This window comes from Rosa rugosa, chromosome 6 (assembly GCF_958449725.1).
Source record: "Rosa rugosa chromosome 6, drRosRugo1.1, whole genome shotgun sequence".
Lineage (NCBI taxonomy): Eukaryota > Viridiplantae > Streptophyta > Magnoliopsida > Rosales > Rosaceae > Rosa > Rosa rugosa.
In genome coordinates, this window is record NC_084825.1 from 2,226,562 (window position 1) to 2,242,774 (window position 16,213).

Consider the following 16,213-nt stretch of genomic DNA (forward strand, 5'->3'; position numbering starts at 1 on the left):
CTGACAAGGCTGCTGCAAACTTTTTTTTTTTTTCCTTTTCGTTAAAATACATGTTAGATTAGATGATTATATAAATTTTCTCTCTCTCTTTTTTTATTTATTTTTTATATATTCTCTTTGATATATGTATATAAGAAAAGCAAACGTTTGGCTATTTTTTTAGTTTCATTTCTGTTTTATTTATTTATTTTGACAAAAAATTGAAATATGTTCTTAAATATATATATACGTATTTCTAATGTAAATACGTACGTAAGCCCACAAGAGTAATATAAATTGTAAATAAAAAGGATTCACAAAAGAAAAAAAAAGTTGAGAAACTGAAATTAATTACTTAATTAAATGCATGTGAAATTAAATAAGGGTAAAGAGGGAAAGTGAAAACTTGTCTTTTAATTGTATTAATTATTTGAATTTTTTAGATATGTGTATTCTACTGGCATGCAATGAATGTAAAAGGTAGAAAGAAAAAGGTTAGAGGAGAAGGTTGCTAGCATTCCTCGTTAGTTAGTTAGTCTAACTAACACTGTAAAAATCATGACTCATGAGTTCAAATCTCACTGACATCAAGAGTGGGTGGAAAAAATTGTCGTCTAAAAAAAAAAAAAAAAATTGAGGACAAAGTGAAAAATTGTCTAAACAATGGGGACCGAAACCATAAAAGTAGCCGCGAATAGAAAAAGGGGTCGAGGGACCGCGAACGCAGAGCCCCAATTTGCTTTAAAACCCTGTTCTTCTTCTTCTTCTTCACTAGGAGCTGGATTTCGTTGGGTCAATTAGGGTTCGCTGAAGCACAGGACGATGGCCTCGTTTGCGTCGATAAAATCTGGAATCTTCGATAGAGAAGAGCGAAAACAGTAAACCATTCTCCCTCTCAACTTTCTCTCTAATCGATTCTCCTTTTATTCAATTTTTTTTTTTGATGATCTAAATCTTTCTCTTCGTGGATGATTCAGGCAGTACCAGGATCACATTCGCGGCCTCAACGCTTACGAACGCCATAAAAAGTTCGTCAAAGATTACGGTACTGCCATTTTCGAATCCATTCAAGCATTTCAGTTCCGAGTTTCTATTACCAGCAATTTTTGTTATCCGCATAAATATAGCATTTTTGTGCTGAAATAAGAAGAGCATTTTTGATTGGCATACTCGAGAATCAAGATAGAACCGAGCTTCTATTCGGACAAAGTCTATATGGCATTCGGAACTTTGAATCATTTGGATTATGATAGATTTAAAGGCTTAAAGCTATGGAAATGTAAATTATGTAACGCGAGTGAAAGGACATAAAAGGAAGCATCGACAAATAGTGAGCTCTTTATTTGTTGGATCCTTTTATGTCCTAGAGCAAATGGATGATGAACAGTCTCCTCTACTTAGTAAGGAGGGTGGCTACAGTTGTCCATACATGTACATAGATGAATGCACACAACTTCTTTTTTTTTTTTTTTTTTTTTTTTTTTTTTTTTTTATAAATTTATTTTTGTTTTGGTGCAAAGCCATGGTGGCTGTGGTTTTCCTTCGTTAGATTTTGGATTTGTTGGTGGAAAAGCCATCGTGCCTTTCAAGTAACGGGATGATTATGTTTTGGCCGTTTAAGCTTTTTCACTTTATCAGTGCAAATATCTTGTCTCTCTGACCTGATACTGTGATTACTGTCATGTCTGGAGCTTGTGAACTGGATTGCTTTTGTGAATTTGCTCTCGTTTTTGTCAACTGCAGTCTTTCTCCTTCAACATTGTGATTTTTCTTTTTCTTTATTTTCATTATTGTTTTGGTTATTGTTAGTTCAAAACAAAAGTCAGCATCATCCATTGGCTGGATGTCCATTTAGGTGTTTCCCTCACATTTAGTTTTGTCAGTTTGATAGTAGTTATCAATAAATCTAGATTTGCATCTTACAGTTTAGCAACTATTAGTAAACTTTTAATTTATTTTTAGTTTTTATAATTTTTATTCATGTTGCAGTTAGCTATTATGGTAGAGAAGGATCTTCGCACGTGAAGTTGCCTGTCAAAACTGATCAAGACACCCTAAGAGAAGGGTACCGGTATGTAAGTTGTATTCCCTTATTCTTTCCTGTGGTACATTGCACCTGCTAGGTAGTATTACCAGCAATTTGATTTTGGTTGTATTGACTGAAACCACTTCTCCAAGACAAAAACTATAGAAAAGTCCCACTTTGTTACAGCTACACCTGAGCTCTTAGATATGTGTTGTTTTTAGTGTACACGCACAAAATTTTGATTCTATCTTGCAATTTAATCTGCAATTCTTTCTCATTTGGGAAAAAAGTTTTCACTTTTGTCAATTTGTTAATGGGTGTTGCTAAATGAACCCAGCATAAATCTAAATACACCCAGCAATTAAAAATTATTTGTTTTATTTCCAACTTTGCCCCTTTCTTTGAAAAAAAAAAGTTCTAAGCGCACCCAGCTTCCTCAACTCCTTTCAAATGATGCGGCAGAGGAGGGTTTTCTTTTTACCCTTTGATTTGCTTCCTTTTACTCTGATGATATCCACACACTTTCAGCAGTTCTTCTTTCATCATCCAAAGGAGTTGTTCTTTTTTTTTTTTTTTACTCAATCTTCAGAAAACATGCAATGTTCATTTGCAGATGATATAGAACTTCCATATGGGCATTGAGGATTTTCATGGTTTGGAATATTGGGGCTTTGGTTTCTCATGCAATTGGGTTTTACTAAGAAACATGGTTTGTTTGGAGATGGATTCATGATTCAAGTTTAAGAAAGCTGACTTTGGAAGTCTCAATTAGCTAGAGCAATCTTTGGGAATTGGGCGAATAGAGAGAATGGGAAGGAGCCTGGTGGTCATTGGATCGATGGAGAAGATGGTGAACATAAATAATAATACCTATGTAGTTGATTACTGCAAACTATGGTTTGGGGACCTCAGCATCCAAGTTTGAGAGGAGGCAGCCAGTGTTGTATGCTCTAGACTTTAGGGGGTAAATTTGGTAAACTTTGATAATTTTTTAAGTGCTGGGTACACTTAGATATTTGTTGGGTGCATTTAGCAAGACCCTTTGTTAATTTGCTTGACCACGTACGTTCATTTTTTAAAGGTTTGTGTGTGCTACACGATACCTATTCCTGTCAGTGTCTTCTCATGTCAGGCATTTGTTAGGTCTAGACCTTCCTTTATTGTAACTCTGATTTTTCTTTTATGGGAGTTATTGGAAGTTTAGTATCTCTTTCCTATTGTGAGATTTTGATTTAGCTTCTAACCACCTTTTACAAGGTTTATAAGATCTGAGGAAGATGACATGGACACATCTTGGGAGCAGAGGCTGGTGAAGCGATACTATGACAAGCTGTTTAAAGAGTATCCTTTGCAAACTGGTGCAGTGGTGCTATTTTCCTGTAACTGTTTCAAATATTGAAAAATATGATTATCAACTTATTTAGTCTAGCAATGCTTTGTTATTTTGGATATATGTGATAGAAATTTGACAACAGCCTCCTTTAAAGTCTGGTTTTATTATTCAGACTGAATGGTTAAGATTTTTAGTTTCTTACTCATTGCATTATCTATGTAATTGTTATGTTTGCATTTTCACATGTTTTTACCTAGAGTATATCGGTTTTCCTAGATGTCTTAAAAAATAGTGTCTCTTCCACACAAGTCACATGGCTGTTGACTTAAATTGCTTCATTGATTGTTGCCTTAATCTTATTGAAGATATTGCATAGCTGATATGTCACATTACAAGAGTGGTAAGGTAAGTAGTCATATTGATTTGCAAAATTCCAACAAAAGTTTGACAATCTTTTGCATACTTCTCAATTCTCACTTTAATGCATATATAACATCTTCAGTCTCCTTTTGAAATGGATTCTCATGAGGTGTTTGAAGGGAATGCCCTTGAACTATTGTTTGGCTCATTTTTCTACTGTAAAGACTGTTGTTATACTACGCCCCATTATGCTATAAATAATTTTATTCTGATTTCCAATTCTTCTGTAGATTGGTCTTAGGTGGAGGACAGAAAAGGAAGTCGTATCCGGTAAAGGTAATGCTATTGCCTGCATTAAGTACAAAGGCACCGCTATCATCTAACTCCTTTGATTTACATTTACATAAAATATATGTTCTCTTGCCCTCGGTCTAAAGTTACTCTCATGAAACTTTTTCTTTCATGTAATTAAAGTCCAATTTCGTTCCAAGACTCAGTTATTTGTGTTGGCTAGTTGTGTACGTTTTCCTTTTGTAAAACATTATGTATACTATAGATTAATGCAGTAAAGCATCAGTGTGCAATTTTTGATGCAAAATCATCTGATTGAGATTAGTGGATAAGATACAAAATGTAGTTCCTAAAGCATCCAGCAAGAATGTTTTGCGTTTGATTGGTGGCCAACAAAATTACCCATGATGGGCATCTGAATGCTTGTTTATTCGTTTTCCTCCACGAGTGTAACCCAGTGAGAATTACATTTGTAGCTAAAATGTTTCAAAATCAGTTTTTCTTTTGTGGAAAAACTGTTAATCTTTGAGTTCCTAAAGTTCCTTTTCTCGCATAAATTGGCCGAAATGTCACTGTAATATTGTTTTAGCAAAATTTGACCCAGAAATGGTTAAAATGTCAGCTTTCCTCATTCCTTCACTCTGCATCCCCTTCATATTGATTCTTCACTCAAGAAGCAATAATACAAAGAGGACCTTCCACTTATTTATTTATTTATTTATTTTTATTTATGCATTTCAGTAGCGGTATTACATGGTGTATCATTTATTCTGGTTGGTTGTCTCTTAATTAAGGATGGAGCTAGAGTATAGAATTGACTTGATACTGTTTTCTGACAGGGCAGTTCATATGTGGTAGCAAACATTGCGATCTAAAAGATGGCTTAGCCAGCTACGAGGCAAGTATTTGTAACTTTGCATATAATACTCATGACTCATAAATACTCATCAAACAAAAAGGTTTATTTTGTCATTTGAATGGGTGACTTATACTCGCTCTTGTTCTTGTTGAGATGTTGTATATGAAAGTAGCAGTCAGTGTGAATAATAATCTGGATATTTCTTTGTGATAAGGATAGACAAGTAGTACACTAAGGGGTAATTGGTTTGTCTTGGTCTAATCTGTCAATTGGTGTTTGTACAATGAACTACGTTATGTCATTAATATTAATGTTGTTTCTTCCCCTGTTCTGAATGTTTGCTATATGGTCACACATTTTTTTATTTGGTAAAAAAGCTTCCAGATTAGAACTCCTAAATACTACATGGCTCTCATTCTTTACCAATGGTCATGCTCAAATTACAAAACGTATGCATCCTAAGAGTTTGGGTATTTTACAGGTGAACTTCTCTTATTATGAAGCTGGAGAAAACAAACAAGCGCTGGTCAAATTGGTAACTTGTGAGAGGTAGTTGGTGTTTATTATACTGTTATAGGCTCATTCTAGTACTTTGTTGTGCAAATTTCATTTTAATTGTTGTTAACATAGACTGTTTGTCTGTTAAATTTTTGTTGTGTCTGCTGTTTATTCCTTATACTGGTGACCTGTCTCACCAGATGTCACTGTCGGGGTTCCTGATCACTTTGATTGTGTTCCCTTTGATGTTTGGACTGAATGGTCCCTAACAGATGTTCGGAAAAGCTTCATTACAAACGACGGAAAGAGAAGGAACACATGGAAAAAGAAAAGAATGAAGATAAGAGAAGAAAGAGGTTTGAACTTGACACACACAACCTTGCCTCTTTTGGGTTTCATATTTTCTTTTTCTTTTTATTTTTTCTTTAGGCAATCTGATGTTCCTTCTAAGATACAAAGCTAACCAGAATCTCTTTTGCAGGAACCGGTCAGGGGATAGTGATGACACTGATGATGAGGGAAGCAAGGAGAGGAGAAAAGGTTTGATGTTATATCATTTGTACCTTGTCATTATGTAAATTACAGTGTGAAAAATACTTTCATCAAGTTTTGATTTCTTTTTCTTTTTGAACACATTTATAATATCTGTATTATACTTTGTTTTTCATCGCGGGTCAAGCAGAATTGCAGTTCTTTTTTTTGGCTATAAAAAGCTGAATTACATTTTGTCAGTAGATATGGTGAGACATACATTTGACAGGGATACAAGAGTAACATCGTTATTCTTATCCTTTGGCACTCTTAACAGTTTCTGATTAGCCCACACCATTCTCTTTGCAGGGAAAAAAGCTTCACTTCCCACTAGTGAACAGAGAGTCAATGATGAAGATGATGATGAAAACTTCGACGAGTATCTTGAGGGAATGTTTCCTTGATGGTAACTAATTAAGGGATGTCATGATTGACAACTCTTATCTCCCCCAAATTGCCAAAACCATTAAACATGGTGGAAAGATGGAAGGTTTTGAGTTGTAAAGATGTGCCAAGCTTCTGTGTATATTTCTATCAGTGACAGAAGGCAAAGTCAAATCCATCACCGGAGGAGTCGGGTTATATCCTATTTCACATTGATTGCGTGCACTTCAGTATGAAAGGGACTATGAAACGCTGAAATTGTTTTGCCTTCGTTTCGTGAGGCAGATACATTTTCCAACTAGAAAAGCCACTGAAACAGTAGAACAGCTGTGGTAGGCTTGACATTATGTTCTTGTTTGTAGGTGTGACTACAAAGTTGATTGATGTATTTATAATGATAAGCAAAGATGGGGGTCTTTTTCAAGCAATGCAATGCAATGCAATGTCGTATTATCTATTCTTTTCCCATATGCCATATTTGTCTCTTACTCAGCTGAAATGTTGTAGGAGAGAATCTTGCCTAGGGCACCTGCACGGACACGTGGTGCGGAGGACCAATCACTACCCAGCAGGGGGGTGTTTTGGGTATTGCACTTTAGAGAGCATGGGCAGTTTCAGAAAAGATGGAAAATTTCTTTTTTTCTGATTGGGTGGCCTTAAAGCGACGTGGTGGGGAAACCCCACCTAAGAATTTCTCTATAGTTATATATGTAGTTAAGGCCACGTGATAATGAGATCATTCTTTCCTAGAACGTCAAATGCCACAGGGTCAAAGTTCAACAGTTCTTCCATCTGATTTTGCAAGTTAACGGTTAACCAAATTACTCATAGTCCAAATTATTTAGTTTTTTAAAATAGTTTTGAAATTTATCTGAGAAACAATCAAATTGAAATTCACATATGTATTACTGAAAAAGAGAAAGGGAAAAGAAAAATCACACAATGTATTGACAATGATAAGAATCTAGTAGTATTCAGAATCATTAATACCATTTTCTTATTTTATCTAACATTATACTACTGTGGTCCATTCAGACCAAAAAAAAAAAAAAAAATTGTGGTCCGTCGAATCATAAATTCTCCACTTACATAAAAGGAAATTATAACAGTAAAATAAAATCAATTTATTAAACCATTTTTTATTTGATTTATTTTTGATAAATAATTTGGAATACTACTACTACATGTCAGTATAGAATTATCAAACGCCAAACGGCAACAGGAGAAAGCAAAATGTTGACGGGGAAGGTTGGCCTCATCAATGATTAGTCCATTAAGGAAATGCATATCGTAGCCCCCCACAAACTTGAGCTTTACTTTCTCGTTGATAGAATTGATGCTTATCATCTTCATCCCCATGCCAAAAGTTGCCAGCTCCCTTCTTTTTTTTTGTACATCTATTGCTATGTCTTCTTTCTTATCCTCAAGTGTCAAGTCCAAAGTCAAATCACCCATGTTATAGTTATAGTGAATCTGAATAATTATTGTGCACTCCGGAGATGATCCGAACCATTGCAACGCGGACACATATACGTAACTGTGTAAGTGAGAAAAAAAATATTAAATAAAATCATCGCGTTATCTCAAACTACAGACATATAATAACTCAGAACTATATATTATTTTTTCGTCTAGAAGTTTTGTTCACGAAGTCATAGGTTCGAAACACCATGAGGACAGGAGTGAAACCCTTTGATCCTCTTTATAAAAAAAAAAAAAAAAAAAAAACTTTATTTTTTTAATCCCAAAAAAGCAAATAAAAAACAAGACTCTAGAAATACGGGAGTGCAATCTACACTATTTTTTTTGTTATTTAGTCAAAATTCCTATGAAAAGAAAAAAAATTTAAGTTATAAAAAGTGTGTGAATTTCACTATTTATAAATAGTGCATGTTCCATTACTAGTCCCATATTGCTGCCAAGTGTTAGCCGCCGCCACCACCACCACCCTCAAAAGCCAAAAAAGACCTACTAACACTAACACGTGTTAGGACACGTGGGTTTCGGGACACATTGCGTGGTGAGGGGTAGCACGGATTTTGTCTTCTACCGTGGGTTTGTTGGATTATTATAAGAAGCCGACGGTACCAGCCCAATGTGCAGACACTGGACCTGTGGGCCCATCCATAGAGGCTGGCCTGCTGACACGTTGTTGCATGCATATGTTTGGCTAAAGCTTTCAAGATTGGATTGGAGCTTTGAAAGGAAAGGAATTCCCATTATTTAATTAATAAATTAAATCTTTACCTGACGCCTTTCGGAACCTCGTCCCACACACACCAAACGGGGGTTTATTGTCTAAATGGCCCCTGCCGTTTATTCTTGTCCGAATCATTTTCCTTTTAATCAAATAAACAACTCATATATGTGAGTTAAACTCACGACCTCCTATTTATAAAGAGAAAACTTATGTCACTAGACCAAATAATACTTGTTCAAATCATTTTCTTTTTTTCTTTAGAGAAAATGTTCTAATCAATTTTTTTTTGGCCAATAGTAACAAAATAAAAGAAAAACAGAGGGCCTAAAGCCCAGGAACCTTTGAGATACTAGTTTGTTTGTGAATTTTTTTTTGTTATACACATGAACCTTTTTTAAATATTAGTTAGTGTATTCTTGCAATTGGAATTTTTCATTGTGTTGGCCTGCTTGTCACCCATAAATTTTTTTTAAGGAATAACTTAATTTGGGCAGAAAGAGATCGGAATGTCAAAGAAGTGTGACCATACACTATAACTAGTTTTTATTTTATCAATGTTGTTCCTTTTTATTTTCTTTATAAAACGTAATTTTTTTTGGAAAAATTATAAAACATTGTTCATATTAGACATTATCTCGTTATTCAACTGCATAAACATATAAAAAGTTGGTTATCAAAATGTTGAATCTTAGAGTTTCTCCAAATTGTCTATTAATTGCCCAAACGAGTGATAATTAAAAATTAGTGTTTTGTTAAGTGCCGATTTGCTAACAAGGGATCGTTACACTTTACACTTGCTTGGATATATTTTGGACACCGTATAGAGGGCAGTGTAGTCTTTTCTATAATTGATTATGAGATACTATCAGAACTCTTGAGATTACATAATCGTTGTAGCATTAGAAAATGACATCTTGTGATTAAAATTTTGACTCATCTATAACTGCAATTTCCTTAGGCTTTTAGCCTATATCCCCCTCTCTGTATGTTTTTCAATTGATTGATCGAGAAGTTTCTATCTTTCTATCCAAAAAGTGGAAAAATGATTTTTATCATATTTTTTAATTAGGACGAACGTCCAAAAGTCTGAGGTTAACTTGGTAAATTCACACGTCCTAAAGTCTACCTCGTCGTCATTATATAAACGAAGAAAAATATATTTGGTAAAAAAAAAAAAAAAAAATGTAGAAAATAAATAGTATAATATTTAAAATTTCTGCATCTGCGTCACCCTCCACTGTCTCTCTTAAGGTTGCAAAGAAAGAGAGAGAGAGAGCGAGAGAGAATGAGTCCAACCTCCGCGACTTCGAATCCCTAAAAACCACCGCAGTTCTTCCGGAGCTTCTATCCCTTACTTCGCACACCACTGTAAGATTTTCCCCCTCTCTCTCCAAATTTCTATACGAATTCTCTTCACCTCTACTTCGAATTGCATGCTTTCATTTTTTTTTTTTTTTACTTTTTACACTCAGAAACCTTCTTCTTTCTCTCCTTCTCTCCTTGGTTTACTCAGAAAAAGTGGAAAAAAACTGCAAAATTGAAAACATAGGAGAAGAAATTTTCAGTTTTTGGATTTGAAATAGTGAAAATGGCGGTCAGAATTTCCCCAACTTTCTGGTTCAATTTGGTGCACCAAAGATTTTCGAAAATTTAGCCTTGAATTTTTACATGTTTTGAAGTTATGAAATTTAACTTTTTGAAGGTGTGGATTTTGATTCATGTTGGAATTGCATGTTAAAGGTCAAACCAAGGTCGTCGCGGTTGTGATTGTGTGATCCAATGGTGTTTTGTTAATTTTAGTTTTTTTTGAGGTTGGTTTTGGATTTTTTCTATTGGATCATTTTCAGAAGGTGGCAGCAAATTGAACTATTTGTGTTGTCTAGATAGTTGGACGGCAGGTGTGGAGTTTTTGGTTTCTTGTTTTTTTTCATGTGGACTTACAGAACGCGTTTTAGTGGGATTATTCCCTTGATGCTTTCTATGATTCTGATCAGATTAGTCTTATCAGAGCTAGGGATGTAGTATTTGTTTCCTTGGGGATAGAATAGCCGCGCTTGTTGTAGTGAGTACTGTCTTCCCTGTTTCTATAGAGATGACTTTAGGAATTTCCAGATGTGTCCTTAACATCGTCACAACGTGTGGCTGCTCTAGAAAGATGTTAACCGGAAATGTTGGTGTTGACCAGCATTTACTTTTTGTTTCAATTCTCGTCTTTCCTTTGTTGTATGCTGAAACTCACTGTTAATATTCTGCCCAGGAGAAAGTGGTGAATGATGCCAGCCAAATCTAAAGATGTAGATCCAGGAACCCAGACTTTGTTGCAATCAACTATACAACCTTGGTGGCGTGGAGCGGGAAATAGTTCGTCTTTTGGGGAACATGGTAACCGTGTTGTGATGAATGGCGCTATGCAGTCACAAGCTGATGCTGGAGCTAACTTCAAAAAAGATGTGCAGACTACAAGAGGATCACAGTCTGGTACTTACTCTTTGAACTATCTTTTCCCCTGGAAAATTTCATGTTTTATATAACAAGCAAAGTTGGAGATTTTATATACTACCTATAAGAAATTCACAAGTTATTTACTCTACGAAACCATGTCATTGTTCTCTTATTTTGTTTCCTTTGTAGAAGGAGCAAAAGAGTAACAGATTTAGGCTTTACTGAAACTCCGGTTATTGATTGTTAAAGTATCTTTCACTACTGATTCTTTTACAAGTGATATTGCTTGATATTAGGTCCCTTTGCTGGAAACTTCATAAATTTCACCAATTTTGAAGGGAAGCACAAAGGAAAGAGCTCTCACCTTCTTATCCTCTCTTTTTGACCCCTCCCCCCCTTCACACACGCGCACACACGCGCACACAGAGCAAAAGATCTCACCTTTTGATAACTAGCTTGTTTACCATATAGGGCCCGCCTTCTAATTGCGACTCTGTGATGTGGTGATGAATTTGAATACCCCCTGCATCAGAGTTCCCAAAGAAACATACTTTATCTCTTCTTCTGGTATCTGAAAAAACCTCACTGTACTTTTCTTTAATTCTTAGTTTTAGTGGCTCGATTTTCTGCTTACTTCTGCTAAGAAATGTGTAAATTGACCCCTCTCGTCACCCTGGTTTCTAGGGCCACCATGCAGAAATATAAACTATATAACTGAATCTACAATAAGTCTAGTCTAAGAGACATGAGCTTTATAACAAATTTTGTCATAGGTTTGCCTAAAGGTTTGCATGTCAAATCCAATAATTTGTTTTCTTAAGGGAACATTCTTGGTTGAGTGGTTTCTCAATGTGGTTCTTAAAATGTTGTTAGAACTATATAGGGAATATGTCTACTCCATATCTTCCCTACAACATGTCCAGCATTATATATATTTTTTTATATGACCAGGCTCAATCACCCATATAGATATTTGAATTAGTGCAAGTATCCTTTTGTTCAGATGGGAATAGTGAACATGTAAACCAACAAATGAAAAGCAGTTCCTCTGCAGTGGTTGCTAAATTGGGTGAACATCTTGATGCGAATTCACAAATGGAACTTGTTGGTCACTCAATTGTAAGAACTCTCTCTCAATCTCTCTCTCTCACACACACACACACACACACACACACACACACAAAGACATGAGATAAATGGGAAACGAGCACGGACATGTGAGCAACATGAATTTGCATCCATACCCTACAGGCACACAGATTTCTCGTGGGAAAATGTCTGGCGTTCAATTTATGGTTCTGGACTTTGACTTGCTTGTATTGGGTTATGCGAAGAATGTTTACTAGTTTCCATTAAATAATGCAGGTTTTGACATCATATCCATATTCAGATGCACAATACAGTGGGATGTTGACTCATTATCGGCCACAAGCTATGGTACGCAAACTGCAGTAGTATACTGCCTCAGAATATATTTATCTAAAGCAGCAGGGAGGCTTCAATGAAGTACACCCAGTTGAACTGAAGCTTATTATTATTTTTTTTCCAACCAATTGGTGCCCTCACTTTCTGGCTGTGGTTCAGATAGAAACCAAAATATTTTTTAATAGTTAATTTAGGAAACTAGATATTACCCTTAAAGTAAACTAGGAAAACTACATACTTAATATGCTTATATCCTTCAGTACTTCTTAGAGGATAGCTAATATCATGTTTAGGGAAAAAGAACTGATTACCAAACTTAAAAACTGAATGCTAGTAAACTTGCTCGGCTGAGTTTAAGCAACACTTTTGTTCAATTATGAAGCTCCTAAGAAACACTAAAGCAAATTAGCAACTAAATATGACCTAATATTGAACACTTGCTACCAAATTAGCTGCTTCTATAAGGCTTTATTGAACACTTGCTGTCACTCAAATATGCATTTTGTTAGAACAGGTAGAAAATTGAATAAATAATACTAAGATATGAATGCTGCTAGAGATGATGAGGAACCGGGATCCACCACTAGTGCTCACCTCACGTCATGAATGTTAGGTCACTGATCAACCAGAGATAAATTATGTAAAACAGACTTTGCAAAAATGACAAGCATATGGTGGCGGTAGTCTGGTGAAAGAACATTTCTTCTTTCAGAAGTGTAGGTGTAAGAACCAGTGATGCTCTAATACCATGTTGAGAAAACAGGAAATGAGATATGTCTAGGTCATGCCTCTAAACACATTTGGAAACCGTATTTGAGGACTGATTTGGAATTACAATAAACTTCTTTTTGGTGAAAAGTACAATATTATTTATTGTCCAACAAATGCTATTATGCATATGCATGTACTTCATAATTTTTTCTCGAAAGCTAGTATGAGTGCCAAAATTAGTGAGATTTATGTTTGATGGACAATGTCACCCTAAAACTGGTTATGATGAATTTAATGCTGAGGAAAGTACGGCTGTCTGACGGACTCTTTTACTTTGTGGTGTACAGTAGGCATGTTTTACCTTTTGGTACTGTACTGGTAATCATGATAAGTTTAATGCAAAGAAAAGTTTCACTTATTATCTTGTGACCTGATGCCAGGTGCCCCCTCAATTCTATGGCTTGCATCATGGTAGAATGCCCTTGCCCCTTGAAATGGAAGAGGAGCCTGTTTATGTAAATGCCAAGCAATACCATGGTATTTTGAGACGAAGACAGTCACGTGCTAAAGCTGAGCTTCAAAGGAAGCTTATAAAAGTTAGGAAGGTAAGTTAATGATTTAGGTCTCTTCATCCTCTGTAGACTTTAACAAAAATGTAAAGGAATACACAAGTAGCCTGATTGGTGCTGGTTGCCCCTTTGCTGTTAATGTTATTATGGCTTTGACAAGGTCTATATTTCCCCACATGCTTCCGTTTTTCATCCTCTGTTGACTTTAACAAAAATCTAAAGGAGTACACAGTAGCCTGATTGGTGCTGGTTGCCCCTTGGCTATTAATGTCATTATGGCTTTGACAAGGTCTATATTTCCCGACATGCTTCCCTTTTTCTACAGATCTTCCACACTATTTTAAACATATAGATGAAAACACAACTTCTGAAGGCGTGTTATGCCTTTTGGACTTTGCTAATTAAATGATAGCTGCAAGTACCATAAGTGATTGTGCTATATATGATTTTGTTTTCTATTTGGCAGCCATATCTTCATGAGTCTCGTCACCAGCATGCGTTGAGGAGAGCAAGGGGTTGTGGAGGCCGTTTCCTTAATACGAAGAAGCAAGATGATAATTCCTCATCAGAAAAAACCATCAATTTGGATGCAAACTTTTCACCCAAATCTGCCAAATCTGGTTTTGAGTGCTTTCCTAATGATAGCAGCGGCAATTTCGTTTCCTCCAATGTCCAGCAAGAAGGATCAGGTTCATGGTTCAGGACACTCAATAACCACACACTCTCCAACGGTAATGGCAATGGCCATGCCCCATCATCAACATATCGTACAACATTTAATGACGGCACGGAAGGTGTTTTCCTTGGTCAACAGAAGGAAACAATGCAGTTGAATGGATCCTCTCGTGGGGCCATTCACAGTAAATGACAAAATTCCCTGAGGTTGTGGTACCCTCTGAGCGATGGTTATGAATTTTGTATAACAAATTATAAGATCAGATATACTATTGATGTTATCTCTCTTATAGGGGCTTGCCTATCTTGCAGGTGTTGCTGAAGGTGTGCACTCTCCAGCTTGGAAAAACCCTTCTTGTGCAATGTCTATGTCAGGCAATTCATTCTTGGCTTTGGTTACTTTGTAATTATTGGGATGATACTACAGGAGATAGGTGATGGATTCCATGCTGTCTTCAGTCATGAACCACTTCCACTCACCCCCTGTTGTCGACGCAGTAAAGCAAGTAACTGTTTGGAACTTTAGAAAACAGTTGTGGGTATGTAGTCATGTAGATTTGAAACAGTGTTGTTTTGTTAAGACTCTGTAGAGGCAAAGAGAGCTTATTGTATCTATTAAATTATTGCATCCATGTACTTGTCTATAGATTGTGACTGATGCACCTGCTACTTCCCATTGTGGAAGGGAGTTTGTTTTAGAATGGAATCTTTAAAGTTTTTGTGGGAAATTGTAATGGGTGTTTATTTCACTTGGCATAAAGCGCTGAGTATACACTATCTCAGCTTGATTTTAAGGTCAAAATTTCATGAACCCTATTTTGGCCTTGAAGGTTTGAATAAAATTGTTAGATGTGTTGTTTTGTGCATGGTGAGTAGTGCAATTAAGAACAAGTCTTTTGTGATGTTCTGTACTGTAGTTCACTGTATAGAATAGTAAACTTCCATAGGTAATTCCACAACAATTATTTTGCAAAACTCAACATACTTTTTCTCAGCGATTTAAATTTCCAATTGTTTCAAGTAACATGTTACTCAAGATATGAATTATGTCTACAACTCCACAACGATTTGGTTGAGATATTAGGGCATCGAGTTCGAGAGGTCTAGGCTCATTTATGAATGATGCCAAGGACAATTAGTTTGAAATTTGACAATGTAAAAACTCATTAGGAAGTTCAATAAGCTGCCAAGGACCCTTTGGTTTTCATTTTCTCTTTAAAACCATTGAACATGAAGAACATTTGAAGAATTAGACTTACCCATCAATTTCATGATCATAGCGCAACGCCATTCCAAATCAAGTTTGTCACTGATCCTCTGAGAGAAACAAATGTTCGAGCAACAATACCGTTCCCTCAGTAATTTGGTAAATCATCATATGTCATCTGAAAGTCTTCAATAATAGTAGAACCATATTGACTCAATGAGTTTACTTAAGTGATAATTTTTTGTCGTGTCTAAAAAAAATTGTGAAACATAATACGTAATCTTCATCTCGGAAAAAAAAAAAAGAGAAAAAAAAATTTATTAGAAATATTCCAAAAAGAGCCGTTACATTTTGTTGCGCCCCCTTGTCAGTTTTTGTTGCATGTGCGGCTAGGACTCCTTTAGCAAGTGTTTCTGTTATATTTTTTTTGAAGGAAGAAAAAATTCATTGAATTAGCGACTGAAATCGCTCATGAGGGCATCCCAATAGGGAGCATACAAAGGCCAGAAATTGCTTGACCCCAGAGCTAAGGTAGGACAAACCAGAAAGTGTACTACACCAACCAATTGTCCTTGTACAATAAAACAATGCTCTAAAACTTTCCTAGAGAACCTAGCAGCAACTGAAGGTAAATCTCCAGCCTCCTCAAGATAATTACCAACAACAAAACTATTGTCACGACCTTGAGATTTGTAGATCCAACCATCAGAATCCGCAATCTGG

The 16,213-nt window shown here is 35.8% G+C and overlaps 2 protein-coding genes across 7 annotated transcripts; both read left to right on the top strand.

The window, feature by feature from the left end:
• The first annotated feature begins 666 nt into the window (after positions 1 to 666).
• LOC133717155 (uncharacterized) lies at positions 667 to 6,729 on the top strand. The gene is made up of 11 exons (XM_062143815.1): positions 667 to 857; positions 957 to 1,024; positions 1,969 to 2,050; positions 3,263 to 3,346; positions 3,704 to 3,743; positions 3,989 to 4,034; positions 4,829 to 4,887; positions 5,330 to 5,397; positions 5,619 to 5,702; positions 5,828 to 5,886; positions 6,187 to 6,729. The coding sequence occupies exons 1-11, from the start codon at positions 802 to 804 to the stop codon at positions 6,279 to 6,281; spliced, it is 741 nt and encodes a 246-aa protein (XP_061999799.1). The 5' UTR covers positions 667 to 801; the 3' UTR covers positions 6,282 to 6,729.
• Positions 6,730 to 9,668: 2,939 nt separating this feature from the next.
• Positions 9,669 to 15,146, top strand: LOC133716072 (nuclear transcription factor Y subunit A-4-like). 6 transcript variants are annotated; one of them, XM_062142813.1, is made up of 7 exons: positions 9,669 to 9,829; positions 10,719 to 10,939; positions 11,907 to 12,022; positions 12,269 to 12,340; positions 13,480 to 13,644; positions 14,075 to 14,493; positions 14,596 to 15,146. In XM_062142813.1, exons 2-6 carry the CDS (start codon positions 10,732 to 10,734, stop codon positions 14,474 to 14,476), a joined length of 963 nt encoding a protein of 320 aa, XP_061998797.1. In that variant the 5' UTR covers positions 9,669 to 9,829; positions 10,719 to 10,731; the 3' UTR covers positions 14,477 to 14,493; positions 14,596 to 15,146. The 6 variants fall into 6 exon arrangements, with proteins under 6 accessions (XP_061998797.1, XP_061998798.1, XP_061998796.1 ...); XM_062142814.1 differs by having other exon boundaries at positions 14,075 to 14,490; positions 14,577 to 15,146; XM_062142812.1 differs by having other exon boundaries at positions 14,075 to 14,490.
• Positions 15,147 to 16,213: the final 1,067 nt, after the last annotated feature.